The sequence below is a fragment of the Salvelinus namaycush genome, chromosome 11, assembly GCF_016432855.1.
Source record: "Salvelinus namaycush isolate Seneca chromosome 11, SaNama_1.0, whole genome shotgun sequence".
Taxonomy (NCBI): Eukaryota; Metazoa; Chordata; class Actinopteri; order Salmoniformes; family Salmonidae; genus Salvelinus; species Salvelinus namaycush.
Genome location: NC_052317.1, coordinates 41,681,086 through 41,699,181, shown reverse-complemented (window position 1 = coordinate 41,699,181; position 18,096 = coordinate 41,681,086). Strand labels below are relative to the sequence as shown.

The following is an 18,096-nucleotide window of genomic DNA, read 5'->3' as shown; positions in this document are numbered from 1 at the left end:
TTGTTGTATGTGATGTGTGCTAGTCATGTCCTTGGTGATTGTTTGTTGTATGTGATGTGTTCTAGTCATGTCCTTGGTGATTGTTTGTTGTATGTGATGTGTGCTAGTCATGTCCTTGGTGATTGTTTGTTGTATGTGATGGTGCTAGTCATGTCCTTGGTGATTGTTTGTTGTATGTGATGTGTGCTAGTCATTTCCTTGGTGATTGTTTGTTGTATGTGATGTGTTCTAGTCATGTCCTTGGTGATTGTTTGTTGTATGTGATGTGTGCTAGTCATGTCCTTGGTGATTGTTTGTTGTATGTGATGTGTTCTAGTCATGTCCTTGGTGATTGTTTGTTGTATGTGATGTGTTCTAGTCATGTCCTTGGTGATTGTTTGTTGTATGTGATGTGTGCTAGTCATGTCCTTGGTGATTGTTTGTTGTATGTGATGTGTTCTAGTCATGTCCTTGGTGATTGTTTGTTGTATGTGATGTGTTCTAGTCATGTCCTTGGTGATTGTTTGTTGTATGTGATGTGTTCTAGTCATGTCCTTGGTGATTGTTTGTTGTATGTGATGTGTTCTAGTCATGTCCTTGGTGATTGTTTGTTGTATGTGATGTGTGCTAGTCATGTCCTTGGTGATTGTTTGTTGTATGTGATGTGTTCTAGTCATGTCCTTGGTGATTGTTTGTTGTATGTGATGTGTGCTAGTCATGTCCTTGGTGATTGTTTGTTGTATGTGATGTGTTCTAGTCATGTCCTTGGTGATTGTTTGTTGTATGTGATGTGTGCTAGTCATGTCCTTGGTGATTGTTTGTTGTATGTGATGTGTGCTAGTCATTTCCTTGTCGGTGATTGTTTGTTGTATGTGATGTGTGCTAGTCATTTCCTTGTCGGTGTTTGTTTGTTGTATGTGATGGTGCTAGTCAGAGCTGGGATTTAATCCACAATCTATGGAACAGGAAGTCACTGCTGAGACCACATCTATGGAACAGGAAGTCACTGCTGAGACCACATCTATGGAACAGGAAGTCACTGCTGAGACCACATCTATGGAACAGGAAGTCACTGCTGAGACCACTGTGCCCTCACACACAATAGTAGTTAGAGTGTTGGGCCAGTAATCGAAAGGTTATTCATGTCTGAATTTAATTTATCCTATCCCAAACCTTAACCCTGAACATAACCAATCAGAATTAATGTCTGAATTTATCCTATCCCAAACCTTAACCCTGAACACAACCAATCAGAATTAATATCTGAACTTAATTAATCCTATCCCAAACCTTAACCCTGAACATAACCAATCAGAATCAATGTCTGAATTTAATTAACCCTATCCCAAACCTTAATCCTGAACATAACCAATCAGAATTAATATCTGAACTTAATTAATCCTATCCTAAACCTTAACCCTGAACATAACCAATCAGAATTAATATCTGAACTTAATTAATCCTATCCCAAACCTTAACCCTGAACATAACCAATCAGAATCAATGTCTGAATTTAATTAACCCTATCCCAAACCTTAATCCTGAACATAACCAATCCGAATTAATATCTGAACTTAATTAATCCTACCCTGAACATAACCAATCAGAATTAATGTCTGAACTCAATTAATCCTATCCTCAACCTTAATCCTGAACATAACCAATCAGAATTAAGGTCTGAACTTAATTAATCCTATCCTAAACCTTAACCCTGAACATAACCAATCAGAATTAATATCTGAATTTATTTAATCCTATCCTAAACCTTAATCCTGTACATAACCAATCAGAATTAATTTCTGAACATAATTCATCCTAACATAACCAATCAGAATGAATCCTATCCTAAACCTTAACCCTGTATGGGTGGTCCTGGGAATCGAACCCCCTATCCTGAAATTTCAAGCAGCATGCTCTACCAGCTGAGCTACAGAGGACGTGAGACTGGGATATTTTGTTGACTGCTCTAGTAATACCTTAGTATCCTAAGGTGAGTTAACGTGTCTTCCTCTTCCATAATGTCTAGCGCCACAGTGAGGTATTGGCGCTGGGTAAATAAGGGTTAAACACTGAGCTTCAGGGCACTACGGCACTAAGATCCCACCTGGGATGTGAACCGGCAACTCTGCCGGTGATTCACTAAACGCTACGACTAACCGTGAAAACACAGGAATCAAGGAACGAACACACACACACACAACCGCATCTCAGCTCATCAATATTACTGCTGGCATTCTCTAGCCAAGGACTTCTAGTGGGCTTAGCAGAGGGAGAGAGGGAGAGAGAGAGAGAGGGGGAGAGCGAGAGCGAGAGAGAGAGAGGGGGAGAGCGAGAGCGAGAGAGAGAGAGGGGGAGAGCGAGAGCGAGAGAGAGAGAGGGGGAGAGCGAGAGCGAGAGAGAGAGAGAGCGAGAACAATGTATAAATGAAATGCTATACGGTCGGGGGGCAACAAGGGTGTCGAGACAAGGAACAAAACAAACGCGTGTTCACGCAACTTAATTCCCTGAGCACAAACCAAAGGTCCCCTCGTGTTTAAAGATATTCATGAATCTGCAAATCCTCAGGGTTACAATCTCTCTCTATTTCTTAACTTAGGGCTGTTCGTGTTCATCTCCCTGCATTAATGCAACATGGGTAAATCGGTTTTGGTGGCAGAGAGAGAGAGAGCGAGTGAGAGAGAAAGAAAGAGAGAGAGAGAGAGAGAGAGAATATATATAATTTATGAACAGGGGTAACAAGGCAGTGTAGTAACATGTATTAACCCTCAGCCACAAAGGAACAGGATCGATCCCACTAAGCCCTTCTGATGTAAAACATACATGAAATATTTAACAGCTGTTAGCATTAGCATAAAACCTGGTTGCAGTACAATAATCCCTGAGGGGATACGGCTCCGAGTGCAATTGGGAGTCAAGTGACACAGGTTAAGAGGAAGAGGAGGGAGGGGGAGAAACATTTAAAGAAGAAGAGAAGGATTGTGATAAATAAATGTAGTAGTGAACACAGACACATTTCCACATCTGTTCCCTGCTCTAGTGGTAAGGAAAGGGTAGATGTTTGAGAATGGTAGAGAAGTAGAGAGATAGAGAACGAGCGAGGAAAGGAGGTACAGAGAGGAGGGGAATGAGAGAGAGAGAGAGAGAGAGAGAACGAGAGAGGAAAGGAGGTACAGAGAGGAGGGGAATGAGAGAGAGAGAGAGAGAGAGAACGAGAGAGGAAAGGAGGTACAGAGAGGAGGGGAATGAGAGAGCGAGAGAGGAAATGAAGAGAAAAAGAGAGAGGGATCAAGAGAACGATGGAATGAAAACGAGAGATTGAGACAAAGAGGAAAAACACAAGAGAGCGTTGGAGGACAGTACCTGAGCCTCAGGCAGGGCTACGTCCATGATGTTGGGCTGACCGCGTGGCTCCCCGTTCTCCAGCCTGGAGAAGATGACCTGGTAGCCCCTGATTTGGCCGTGCTGCTTCCCTGGCAGAGGGGCCTTCCACGTTACCCTGATGGCTGTAGAGTTCACAGCTTCTACCTCCAGCTTCCTGGGAGGGGCACCTGGCACTGTGGTGGTGGGGGGGGGAGGGAGAGAGAAGGAGAGAGAGAGGAGGGAAAAAAAGCAAGTGTTATACATCAGAGAACAGGTAAAGAAAATGCCAAGGGGTCTGGTGATTTTGAGCACTGGAGAAGGAGAAAGCGCTGGTAGTGAACCGACAACTAGATAAGTTAGCTACCAATCTAAGATCCCAACTTTACTAATGTATACGAGTGTCTGTTTGTTCAGGAAGTGCCTGAGGTCTCTGGTCCCAAAAACAACTGGTCACTGGGGGAACGTCATGATAGGAGGGGCGTTGGTGCATTGACTTCACACACTCAATAATTATCTTAAAGGGAAAATCCACACTTTTGGTCATTTTTTAAAATTAATCCCAAAATGTTTTGTATGTCAGCAGTCAAGTTTTAAAGATATTGGACTTTGAAGAAGCAAAGTGTCACCGACCACATTATCATGATGCAAAATTCATCATGGCATTTGTTTCACTACTTCACAGGAGAAGCAATGATTGGCTGAGCTAATGGATGCGTTGAACATGCCCGAGAGATGAGTTCGGATTGGTTTGCCAAGCTTTTTTTTTTTTTTTAAAGATATAACGTTAGCCATGGAGAACTACAAAAGCAGTGCTACTGCTCTCAATTATTTTATTTCAACTTTATTTAACTAAGCAAGTCAGCTAAGAACAAATTCTTATTTACAATGACAGACTAGGAACAGTGGGTTAACTGCCTTGTTCAGGGGCAGAACGACAGATGTTTACCTTGTCAGCTCGGGGGATTCGATCTTGCAACCTTTTCGGTTACTAATCCAACACTCTAACCAATAGGCTACCCTGCCACCCCATTTATCAGGCGCTATCGACAAAGGTCAGTGGGAAAAGGTTGTGATGGACTACTTTCTGCACACGGTCAGTGTGAACCCGGAGTGTCTTGTCACAATGGGCCAAACAAGCTGTAGCTATAAACAAAACGGAATGACACAGGTCGTCTTCCTTAGTTGAAGTGGTTCCAGTCTGCCATGAAGCGTTCATCCATCTATACGGGTAAGAGTCTAGCTACAGTTTTCAGATATTATATTATTTCTAATTTTGTCAGAAAGTCATCTTCATTGCAAGTTAAAGAGTACTGTTAGCTAGCTAGCTAAAATTAGCTTGCTGGCTCGCTAGTTAACGTGTAGCTATGATCTGTGTAGTAATATTACTAGTATCACAGAAAGCCTTGCCAGTTGTAGCCTAATGTTAGCTAGCTAGCTAACATTGATCCTAGTTGGTTAGCTTTAGCTACCTGCAGATTCATACTACAGTATTTAATGCATGGTGGCTAGCTATGACAATCTGTTTGTATTGTATGAGTTGGGATTATGGTTCATTGTTTAGCGAGCTAGCTACATGTTTAAACAAATGACTCCACTTCGCCAGATGATTACATGACCCATCAAGTTAGCCAGGTGTGTCTGGAGGTGATTACGGCCATCGGTTGTATTTCATGAACATGTGTACATGTCTAGACAATATAGACCACTCAGCTAGATGTGGCTGGGGGTTATAGAATTTATTTCACATGACCCATCAATTTAGACGAGTGTAATTGGGTAAGAATCATCTAATAATTATAAAATATTTATACAGTAATTTTATCCGTACACATTCTATTTTTGATATTATGCAAATATGCAAATAACTATTTCTCTGTACCATTTACATCTTCTGTATCCTGTACATGTGACAAATAAACTTTGATTGTATTTGATATAGTGTGTGTTTACCAGAGACGGTAATGTAAAGAACTACATGACCTGCACCAAAGTCAGATTAGGATAAAAGACAAGGACTAGATAAGGTGTATTTTTACTACTACTTCTTGCTAGTACTTTCAACACTTTTAGTCTTGAAATCTTTGGTTGTTGACTACACTACCTTACTCACTCTGTTTAGCACATGGCCCCACATGTGAATCCTTAATGAGATGGGTGGAGCTAAAGCTTAAAAGGGTGTGAACGATGCTGAATGGGTGTAGACAAAGGAGAGCTCTCCAGTAGGTGTACCAAAAACTATTCAAGGGCCATTTTCTCAAAAGTGAGGTTACAAGTTTATCATCTTTCAAAGCAGAATTACTTTCCCATTGTTCCTCAACTGCAGTGTGTGATGTACCATTTTCCGGCTCTGAGTCTCGACACTTATCCAATGTAAAAAACACCATTTCAAATGTTGCTACATAAGACTGAATCCAGGTGGTAAATGATGCATTTTAATGTGGCCAGATCTAAATGCGTTAATCATTTGATTTTTCCTAAATTTAAAAAGCATTTTAGTCATTTCAAAAGGTGGCGTATTCCCCCACTATTGTTGAACAGTAACTAATTCCAATATTATTTGTATTATATTGTCCTAATATTTGTACGCTGTACATGAGCTTGTGTCCTCAAAAGTGAGTACACCTCAGCAATGTAGAACATTTTTTTTACCCAAAAAGGTGAGTTCCAGACCTTTCTAGAGCTATGCAGCATTACTAGTTATTGTTTAATCTCAAGAGAAACCAGTGCTTTTGGGTATGTCTATTTAGGAGGAAATCAAAATGTTGCCATAACATTCAAGAGGTTTTTAAAATGCGGCTAAATCCACAGAGGAATGCGTAAAGATCTGACTACTGCCCATAGGATGCCTCGTTACCGCCAGCCTAGTGTGTGTGTGTGTGTGTGTGTAAAACCTCTAATTACAGTGAGTATGCAATGAGCTGTGTAGCTGCAACTTCAAACACATTAATTATAGAGTGTTGCCTCCTAGGAACACTCCATCACGCTTCGAACAAAATAAAGAAGCGAGAAAAGAGAGGGAAGTGGAAAAAGAAGAAGTGACTAAGTGAGTTGTGTTCCAGTTTCCAGGGCTCAGAGGGAGAGCCAGATGTGAACTATGCATGAGGACACAACCACAGGACGAAGAGAGAGAGAGAGAGAGAGAGAGAGAGAGAGAGAGAGAGAGAGAGAGAGAGAGAGAGAGAGAGAGAGAGAGATAGAGAGAAGGGATGGGGTAATAAAAGGAGTTGGCGTTGAGGGTGATGAGCCTTAACCCTGGATAGCAAGTCTGAAAGTCACTGAGGAAGGTCAACACAGAGAGAGGAACAGAAGGAAGAGATATGAGTATAGAGAGATCATCAGTATAGAGTACAGGAAGAAAAGATGTGAAGCAGTACCTGTAGTAGAAACCAGAAGTGACACATAGAAACAAGTACAGACCAGTAGATACCAGAAGAGACCAGTAGAAACCAGTTAAGACCAATAGACACCAGTAGAGACAATTAGAGACCAATAGAGACCATTAGAGACCAGTATAGACCAGTAGAGACCAATAGAGACCAATAGTGACCAGTCAAAAATAGCATAAATCAGAAGAGACAAATCGAGACGGAGAAACCAGTAGAAAATAGTAGAAACCAGTAAAGACTAATAGAAACCAGTAGAGACCAGCAGAGACCAGCAGAAACCAGTAGAGACCAGCAGAAACCAGTAGAGATCAGAAACTGTTAAAGACAAGGGACAAATAGAGAAGGGAAGATTACGGCAGGAAAGCCAAAGAGACGGACGGAAGGAGGAGTCAGTCGGAGTAGAAGAGCTTCACCCAGGGAGGACGACGGTACAACCCAGAACCCAACCTACCGTCCTCTTTAGTTTTGATCCTGACCGGAGCGCTCTCTGGGCCCGGGCCCACATCAGTGTGAGCTCTAACCCACACCTGGTACTCTGTCCACTTCTCCAGGCCCTCCAGCACATAACTAGAGGCGTCTGCTCCGATCCCTGACACATCGTGGCGCTCGGGGTCCTCGCTGGCGCTGCCGGTGGACTGGTAGCTGACGGTGTACGCCACGATGGCGCCGTGGCGGGACGCAGCGGGCGGGGCCACCCAACTCACCTTGAGGGAGGTGGAGCTTAGACTGGACAGGTGCACCTCCTGAGGGGGGGCGGAGGGGGCTGTAAAGGGGGGAGGGGGGAGGGAACGAGCAGGGGAGGGAGGCATCAAGCTAAAATAATAACCCAACTAAAATAACAACATAACCAAGGATGGGAAGGAGGGGCTACAGACTCTGGACTGAGAGATTGGTTCAATCAGATATAAAATGACTATGTCTGTTTTAATACGTAGATATATATAAATAAGGTGTGTGTGTGTGTGTGGCACATTGGTGGACTGTTCACTGTGCCCCCAGCTGTATTCTGTATTCTCGTCTCTATGAGTGATGTAAGAGACATGGTTGTGTGAGAGCGCAGAGGTCGCAATAACGCAGGATTCTGCATTTCTCGCACAGAAAGGAAAAGGTCAAAAACGCAGGGGAGGAAAATAATCTTGTTGCGTTTTATAAACGCAGGTCTAAAATGCTTCTTCTAGCAACTTCTGCTTGGCTTCAGTCACGGGTTCATTCAGAATCGTTCATGTCAAAAGGACTAGTTCTGTAGCTCAGTTGCCCTTCTCCACTCCCATAAAATTATCTTCGCACTCGTCTTTTTTGACCAATCAAAACTCCCGCATTCACAAACAGACATTCTATCAGCGGACCTGATCACCTCTGCCTGACGTGTCCGTCCCGTTGTAGTTTCTCCGACAGGAAGTTACGATGCAACATTAACTTGAAGCACAACATTAAGAAATGTAGCCAGCTACATACATCCCTATGATAAACATTCTGATGGCCATGCATCATGTGGTTGCTAGCCTAATATAAGCTCATTTACTTACAAAATGTGTGGCTGCTAGCCAAATAGTGTTGCACTTCTGTTGTCATCTGACGATGGTCTACGTTTTGAAAATACAGATTTCTGAAAGCTAATGCAACCCCCTGGTGTGTTAACACAGTGCCTCCTGGTGTGTTAACACAGTGCCCCCTGGTGTGTTAACAGTGCCCCCTGGTGTGTTAACAGTGCCCCCTGGTGTGTTAACACCGTCACTGTAACCTTGAGCTTGATGACAGTGGTTGGCGTTTGTCAGTCGTCTACGTAGTGTCAGCTAAGAGATATACCAGGTTTCACACACTCACCAACCTCGGTAGCACTTTACATTAGAGCTCAGTAATAACGTGGTAATAACATGGTAATAACGTGGTAATAACATGGTAATAACATGGTAATAACATGGTAATAACGTGGTAATAACGTGGTAATAACGTGGTAATAACGTGGTAATAACGTGGTACAGCGGTTCCTCCTTTAAAAGTTGAGTCATACTGCGGTACACCTTGCGTGCTGCTGCAGCATTCTGTGGCACGTCATTTAATTCTCAGCCATTTCTTCTGTTACTGCAAGTCATTGCTAGTTTGACCACCAGAGGGCATCTTTGAGAAGCATTTGATAGTATTCCGTATTGGCATTACTAGAAAATGTTAACACTTTTTTTGTAATAACATAGTATATGGGATTGATTTTAAGAAATTTGGCTTAATTAATTTGGTTACTATTATGGTGTTTCTATTCAGAGAAAAACGACAAACGAAACCCTCAGGGTATCTGTTAGGATGGAATGTAAAATATGGCGCTGTACAACGTGACGGTCGGGAGTAGGCTACAGGATTGGAGGATTCTACATTGTTTGCCTTCATAAGACAACTTTGTTCCAATATTTCTTTAAATCAGTGATATTTATTCCCATAGTAATTCATCATGGATCCATAACTAAATCAACATCTGCATTTTGAAAGAGTATTTTTGTATCATTATTTTATTAACGAAATGTGTTTATTTGTTTATTAGACTACTGTGCAGTCTACAGTACATACTGTAGTTAACATGGGAAAGTGCCTAATTCCTTGCATAAGGGAGAGCAGGCCATGTCTGTACTACAGAATGCAGGGCACGCTGGAGGCCGGCGACATCATAGTTGTGACGTCTTCACTATTATTCAACATTGTAGAAAATAGTAAAAATAAAGAAAAATCCTGGAATGAGTAGGTGTGTCCAAACTTTTGACTGGTACTTGCTTAATTAATTTGATTAATATTATGCCGTTTCTACTCCATGAAAAATGAAAAACCGTCTGGGTTTCCGTTAGGATGGAACAGAATATATGGCGCTGTACAACATGATGCTCATAAATTCAGAGCGTTGTCAGATTGTCAGTCTGTAAATTCAGACCACACTGGACGGTCGGGCCGAGGAGTAGGGTTGATTTGAGCGTTCTGGCCTTACAACGGCAGTCAAGCACCCAAGCTAACGTTGGCTAGCTTGCTAGCTACTTACAGACACAAATGAGACCACTCTGACCATTTTACTCACCCTAGCTGAGCTGGTAAGGTAGTTTCCGTGTTAACCAGAGCATTGGTGACTAACTGTTCTGATAATAACTAGCTCATTGTGTCCGCTGTGGAACCCAGTTTCATAATATGACCATATTTCCCAGCTGCTTGCCATCTTTTTGGCGTAATAGCGAAAAAAAAACAGGCCTTATTTTAGTGCGTTTTTCTCGCTGCCAGCTCCTATTAGTTATATTGAGCACCGTGGCACCAACTCGCCTTCCGAACGTTCTATTCCCAGTGTGCAACGTCACAATGCCTGCTTCGCTATTGTTGGCAATGAGACCTGCTCAAGTTGTTTAATAGTTAAAATAAAAAATATATATATTGGAACTCTGCGGTCTTCCCATTGTTTCCTATGGGGGAAATATAGGCATGCCTGTCTATTTCGCCAAATATCTCGCAATGTGTATATTTAGATTTTTTTTCAAGTCAGGCGCCATTTTAATCATGAGAATCTCCTCTTTCTAAGTATGTAAGCCTGGGCAGCTAGCTCGGTTGTCATCAAATCCTAGCCCCAAAATACTTTTTGCCCTTGGAACGCTGAGCTCCGCCCATTGTTTTCCTATGGAGAGGCATGCCGGTCTATTTCACCAAATATCTCACTACGTATATTTAGATTTCTTTTTCAAGTCGGGCACCATTTTAAAATCAGGAGAATCTCCTCTTTGTAATTATGTATGTCTGGGCAGCGAGCTCATTTGTCAGAAGTTTTTATTTTTTCCCTACTTTGTCATTACGCATAATAATACAATACAATAATTCAACCTAATCACAGTTGATACCATCGAGGTGCGGATATTTACTTCCAACACAAGTCGTTTTTTCCCAGTTTCGTCCGACGAACAGATTGTAGTGGTAACATAAAAAGGGATCCATTTTTTTAATGCCATTTAGGCAAAATGTAATTCTAAGCATCACTCCAGTCAAAACAGGCTCTGCGAACGTTCGGTTCTATTCATTTGCTATGGGCTCGCGCTAGTGTTCCAGCTTAAGCCGTTTTTCAGCCTTGGGTGAATTTTGACTCGTTCTATTGTCCAGAGTGGTAAACACTGTTGAAGTGTATAATTGTAATACATACATGCAGACACAGCATCATTCAAAGAATGGAGTTTGATACACCTGGTATTGGATATGACTGTAAAAAGAATGTCTCACAGAGATTCATACCTGAACCGCACCTTTATTTACCAAGGAAGAGTACATGATCAGTGAATATATTCAATGTACAGGCTACGATGTGGGGATCTCATGCGTGGTATTAACTACAGTACATGTGTATATAGGACTTGCATCCTTGGCACAATAAAGTTATTATATTCTACTCTATCTATAGGCTTCATTAATGCCATTCAGACTTGAAGGTGATACAACAACTTTGATAGCTGAGGTTCATAGATTGGTATGAATATTAGTTCAGAAGCTAACGTTTTAGGGTCCGTACACAGATCAGCTACATACTGTAGCTAGCTACACATCCATAGGCATACAGTTATTTTTTATCCTCCACTACACAATAAGCAAGTAAATAGTGAGCTAACGATAGCTATGTTAATTCAGCTGCAAGCTTATACAATTGTACATTTAATTTGCAGTAAATGCTTTAGCTAGCTAGATTCTTTACATCCACTGTTTTCCAAGATGACAGCCTGGTTTGCAGGTTTTCTCAGGAATCCCTAAAACATTAAACAACACAAATTACAATGTCATACTGTACTCATGTAATAACATCAGCTAGCTAGCTGGCTAATGTTAGCTAGTCAGTTAACTTGCTAATTCACAATTTTCGTAAATTAACTTTTGACAAAAATATATGCACAATCGTTTGTCTCTACATTAACTAACATATTCCTCTCAAATGTACATTTTTAACTTGACTCGTTATGACGTTATAACTACTTACATCTGTTTCCCCCGTAATGTTTTGTCAGCCATCTTTGTTGAAGTCTGAAGAAAGCCACCAGGGACGGGTGGCTCGCGTCAAATTCGTCATCGGAACCACTCGATATGATTGATAATTTAAAAAACATTGGGACCCAAATGCATAATGAGTGCTCTAACTCCCCCTTGTGGTGGTCTGGAGCAATGAGGCCGTGACGCAGGGTACCTCTAAGTCCCGCGGGTGTAACCACGCAACTTTTAAAGGAGGAAGTAATAAGGAGGAGTGATAACGTAATAACTAGGTCATCTCCTGTAATTACCATTAGTTACCAATAGTAGTTACCGGTGTAGGCCTTCATTGTAAATAAGAATTTGTTCTTAACTGACTTGCCTAGTTAAATAAAAGGTTAAAATAAATCAAAATAAGTAGTTTCCCACCAACCCCTTCCTATCATCTCAACTACACCCCTGGTCAACGAATGTCAAATCTTGGGTGCAAATTTTTTGAGTCAATAAAGAAACGTCTGATTGTGAACTGGGCTTTGTTTGTCCCTTGAGCACTAAAGGATACATCCACATGACAGGCTTATGGGGAATGGATATAACTGTAATTTAAAAAAATATATATATAATCATTTAACCTTTATTTAACTAGGCAAGTCAGTTAAGAACAAATTCTTAACAATGACGGCCTACCCCGGTCAAACCCGGACGACGCTGGGGACAATTGTGCGCCGCCCTGTGGTCACTCCGCCCTATGTTAACGAGCTGTAATGTAAAGTGCTCCCCAAACTTTTCCAGTTCAGTGAAAACAGTATGTTTTCTTTCCATCTCTAGCAGAAAACCTAATAAATTACATTGACCAACTCTCAACAGTCCAGAGGCATAGTCACAACATGTGGCTCGGGAATCCCAAATCCCAAACAACAAACACAACTACCACATGCACCTACAGTACTCAGGTTGATAACATAGTAGAAGAAACGATACAGAAGAAAGGGTGGGAGAAAAGAGAAGCCGGGGGAGGGGGGGTCGGGGGAGGGGTGTTGCTGTCCTTTCTTTTAACAACTAGAGCAATGAATGACAACAGGAAGTAGAATATTTATTTTCTTTACAAATAATCCTCAGAGCTGTACGAGATGAAACATCCCTAAATATAGAGGACTGTCAGGCGCTGGGCGGGCTGGGAAGAGGAGGCTTTCACCAGGTGGTCTTAAAACTGCCCAGAGCAGAGAGAGAGAATCTACCCCACTACAAAGACCCTGACGACCATGGTGACAGAGAAGGTAACACGGTGAATGAAAACTACTTTAGCTGTGTGTGTGTGTGTGTGTGTGTGTGTGTGTGTGTGTGTGTGTGTGTGTGTGTGTGTGTGTGTGTGTGTGTGTGTGTGTGTGTGTGTGTGAGCGTGTCTGACAAGACAACTGTAAGATCAAAGCGGCCTAAGGAGGAGAAAACAGAGACAGAGAGAGTAAAAGGGAACAGAGAAACAGGAAGCGGTAGAGCTCCCTCGTCCTCCTCCTCCCTCTTCCTCTCCCTCCACCTCCACTCCCTCCTCTCCCTCCTCCTCCTCCACCCTCTCCCTCATCCTCCTCCACTCCCTCCTCCTCTTCTCCCTCCTCCTCCCTCTTCCTCTCCTTCCTCCTCTACCTCCTGACTTGACTACTGATTGTCACGTCTAGACATTTCTTAATCGGTTGTTCATTGCTCTAGTTCTTAAAATCAAAGATCACAAACCACATCACATACTCATAATACACCAAATCGATTGGCTTATGCAGGGGGCACACTGAACACACAGAGAGCGCTGAACACACAGAGAACACACAGAGAACACTGAACACACAGAGAACACAGAACATACAGAGAACACTAAACACAACACACAGAGAACACAGAACACACAGAGAACACTAAACACACAGAGAACACTAAACACAACACACAGAGAACACTAAACACAACACACAGAGAACACTAAACACAACACACAGAGAACACACAACACACAGAGAACACTAAACACAACACACAGAGAACACTAAACACAACACACAGAGAACACACAACACACAGAGAACACACAACACACAGAGAACACAGAGAACACTAAACACAACACACAGAGAACACAGAACACTAAACACACAGAACACACAGAGAACACTAAACACAACACACAGAGAACACTAAACACAACACACAGAGAACACAGAACACACAGAGAACACACAACACACAGAGAACACAGAACACACAGAGAACACAGAACACACTGAACACAACACACAGAACACACAGAGAACACAGAACACACAGAGAACACAGAACGCACCTTATCCTTTATCCCTAGAGTACCTCAGTAATGTACTTGGCCCTAGCTGGCCCCAGCCTCAATACAGGGGCTCCCTCTCTCCCTCTCTCACACAGAGGAAGGAGGGTTAGTATGGTAGAAAAACCCCGAGACCAGGGAAATCAGAAGAGTGGGAGTGGTATCGTGGCTGTCTGGGACCAACTGCAGGTCAGCAAGTGAATGGCTTGAAGAGTATGAGGAAGTGGAGGACGAAGCAGGAACAGGTAGCTGTTTAGTTTCAAACAGTGTCAACTGACACTTGAGGTGGAGGTGATTCTCCTGGGTTAGTGGAAAAATGCGGAAAGGGACAAAAAGAGAGAGAGGGGGGGGGGGGGGGGGGGTGGTGTACTCACTGGACTGGGCGGTGCGCGCCTCTATGGGCTGTGTGTAGACTCCCAGGCCGAACTCGGAGCGGGCTGCCAGGGAGAAAAGGTACAGGGTGTCGGGCTTCAGACCCTCCACGGCGTATGACCCCGCAGGATTAAAAGTCACGTGGATCTGATAAGAGGGAGAGAACATGTTGAAAAATATATATATATTAAATCATTCTAGTAAGTCTAATACACAAAGCATTACTAATCTCCCATTAGCAACGAACACTTACAAGTCTGAGTTTAAGAGTTTTAATCTCAAATTAGGACTCAGCCCCCAATAGCGTGTTTTATTCTACTCTGTGTAGTTTGGTATATTATAAGCTGATTCTGCAGTTATTTATTTGTAGTATGAAACCAATATCTGAGAAACCGTGAAACACCTAAAATAACACTCCCATGGACTCCCTGAATCAGGACAAGGCCCTGCTACAGTATGTGTATAAAACTGCTGAATATTAACCCAGAGGAAAAACACCTTCAAAATTGTCCACATTTGTTGAGAGGTTAAATTGCTTTCTTTGCCTATTGATTGAACAGAAGAAAGGAAAAGCCAGCCACTATTATAGCTGATGGCTGAGAACCATTCAGACGGGATCATTGTTGTGGCTGTCGATATGGCCACTTCTTTATACACTCCTTCCACAGAGGAGAGGAGGAATGCATTACATAGCTTTTACCCTGACACATAACCATTCAGAGAAATGACATGGTACAGCACTCTTGGTGAGGAGAAACATGTATCTGCTGAGTAACAGAGGAGCCTGCAATAGTAAAGAGTGTGCGAGTGGAGAGAGACAGATTGGGAGACAGAGAGACGGAGGACGACTACATGGTCCATGCTCTTTCAATGTCTTTCCTACCTTGTTATCAGAGTTAGCATCCCAGTACTGCAGCTCGTACTTAGTGATGGTGTCCTGGACAGGCCACAGCCAGGTCAACATGATACGTGTTTCCAACTCTGCTTCTGCCTCGAAGCTGGATGGTTGGGCAGGAACTGGAGGGACAGGCGAGTGTTAGGACACAGGGACAGAGTAGGACAGGCGAGTGTTAGGACAAAGGGACAGAGTAGGACAGGCGAGTGTTAGGACACAGGGACAGAGTAGGACAGGCGAGTGTTAGGACAAAGGGACAGAGTAGGACAGGTGAGTGTTAGGACACAGGGACAGAGTAGGACAGGCGAGTGTTAGGACACAGGGACAGAGTAGGACAGAGGGAGTGTTTGGACACAGGGACAGAGTAGGACAGGCGAGTGTTAGGACACAGGGACAGAGTAGGACAGGTGGGTGTTAGGACACAGGGACAGAGTAGGACAGGTGGGTGTTAGGACACAGGGACAGAGTAGGACAGGTGAGTGTTAGGACAAAGGGACAGAGTAGGACAGGTGAGTGTTTGGACACAGGGACAGAGTAGGACAGGTGAGTGTTTGGACACAGGGACAGAGTAGGACAGGTGAGTGTTTGGACACAGGGACAGAGTAGGACAGAGGGAGTGTTTGGACACAGGGACAGAGTAGGACAGGTGAGTGTTTGGACACAGGGACAGAGTAGGACAGGTGAGTGTTAGGACACAGGGACAGAGTAGGACAGGTAAATGTTAGGACACAGGGACAGTAGTTATGGTCTGATGGTTAGTAGTTATGGTCTGATGGTTAGTAGTTATGGTCTGATGGTTAGTTATGGTCTGATGGTTAGTTATGGTCTGCTGGTTAGTAGTTATGGTCTGATGGTTAGTAGTTATGGTCTGAGGGTTAGTTATGGTCTGATGGTTAGTAGTTATGGTCTGATGGTTAGTAGTTATGGTCTGATGGTTAGTAGTTATGGTCTGATGGTTAGTAGTTATGGTCTGATGGTTAGTAGTTATGGTCTGATGGTTAGTAGTTATGGTCTGATGGTTAGTAGTTATGGTCTGATGGTTAGTAGTTATGGTCTGATGGTTAGTAGTTATGGTCTGATGGTTAGTAGTTATGGTCTGATGGTTGGTTAGTTATGGTCTGATGGTTAGTAGTTATGGCCTGATGGTTAGTAGTTATGGTCTGATGGTTAGTAGTTATGGTCTGATGGTTAGTAGTTATGGTCTGATGGTTAGTAGTTATGGTCTGATGGTTAGTAGTTATGGTCTGATGGTTAGTAGTTATGGTCTGATGGTTAGTAGTTATAGTCTAATGTTTAGTAGTTATGGTCTGATGTTTAGTAGTTATGGTCTGATGGTTAGTAGTTATGGTCTGATGGTTAGTTATGGTATGATAGTTAGTTATGGTATGATGGTTAGTTATGGTCTGATGGTTAGTTATGGTCTGATGGTTAGTAGTTATGGTCTGATGGTTAGTAGTTATGGTCTGATGGTTAGTAGTTATGGTCTGATGGTTAGTAGTTATGGTCTGATGGTTAGTTATGGTCTGATGGTTAGTAGTTATGGTCTGATGGTTAGTAGTTATGGTCTGATGGTTAGTAGTTATGGTCTGATGGTTAGTAGTTATGGTCTGATGGTTAGTAGTTATGGTCTGATGGTTAGTTATGGTCTGATGGTTAGTAGTTATGGTCTGAGGGTTAGTAGTTATGGTCTAATGTTTAGTAGTTATGGTCTGAGGGTTAGTAGTTATGGTCTGATGGTTAGTAGTTATGGTCTGATGGTTAGTTATTGTTTGATGGTTAGTTATGGTCTGAGGGTTAGTTATGGTCTGAGGGTTAGTTATGGTCTGTTGGTTAGTTACCGTCTGATGGTTAGTTATTGTCTGATGTTAGTTATGGTCTGATGGTTAGTTATTGAACCAAGAAGACACAAAGCATCATTCACACTAAAATACTCACAGTGGCTGTTTCAACATGATCATCAACACACACTCCACACTAAGATAAACACTCCCTCTCTCACCTCCCTGCTGAGTCTTGACCTGCAGTACGTCCGAGGGGGGTCCGTCCCCTACAGAGGTGAACCCCAGCACCCTGAGGCTGTAGGTGATATCAGTGGTCAGACCTGAGATGGTGGTCAGCCTGCTGTCGTCAGTGTTGTGTTTCTGCCAGCCACTCAGAGGGTCGTTCATGTCTGAACTGTAGTACACACGGTACCTGGTGACAGTTACAAATCAATCATTACGTTCAACATTTGACAAACCAACAGTGGAAAGAACCTGTACCTATTGAGATTTTTTATATATGTGATATGATAAGACAAGATAGTACTTTATTAAATAGTGTATTTCTTAATTATTTGTATATTTGTTTGATTGTTGTATGTCTTTTTTAGTTAGAAAATAACTATCATACCTTATACTATATACAGTGCCTTCAGAAAGTATTTCACACGCCTTGACTTATTCCACATTTTGTTGTGTTACAGCCTGAATTTAAAATCGATTAAATGTAGATTTTGTGTCACTGGCCTACACACAATACCCCATCATGACATCAAAATACCCCATCATGTCATCACAATACCCCATCATGACATCACAATACCCCATCATGTCATCACAATACCCCATCATGACATCACAATACCCCATCATGACATCACAATACCCCATCATGTCATCACAATACCCCATCATGACATCAAAATACCCCATCATGTCATCACAATACCCCATCATGACATCAAAATACCCCATCATGTCATCACAATACCCCATCATGACATCACAATACCCCATCATGACATCACAATACCCCATCATGACATCACAATACCCCAT

General features: G+C 42.5%; 1 protein-coding gene across 1 annotated transcript in view; it reads right to left on the bottom strand.

Annotated features, from left to right (window-relative positions):
- Positions 1-18,096, bottom strand: part of LOC120055420 (receptor-type tyrosine-protein phosphatase F-like) — a 218,477-nt gene that overhangs the window by 55,299 nt on the left and 145,082 nt on the right. Inside the window, exons 10-14 of the mRNA XM_039003282.1 lie at positions 17,277-17,470; positions 15,266-15,399; positions 14,385-14,529; positions 7,177-7,488; positions 3,340-3,533 (exon numbers count right to left, since the gene is read on the bottom strand). Coding sequence (XP_038859210.1) covers positions 3,340-3,533; positions 7,177-7,488; positions 14,385-14,529; positions 15,266-15,399; positions 17,277-17,470 — 979 coding nt within the window. The remainder of the gene's footprint in view (positions 1-3,339; positions 3,534-7,176; positions 7,489-14,384; positions 14,530-15,265; positions 15,400-17,276; positions 17,471-18,096) is intronic.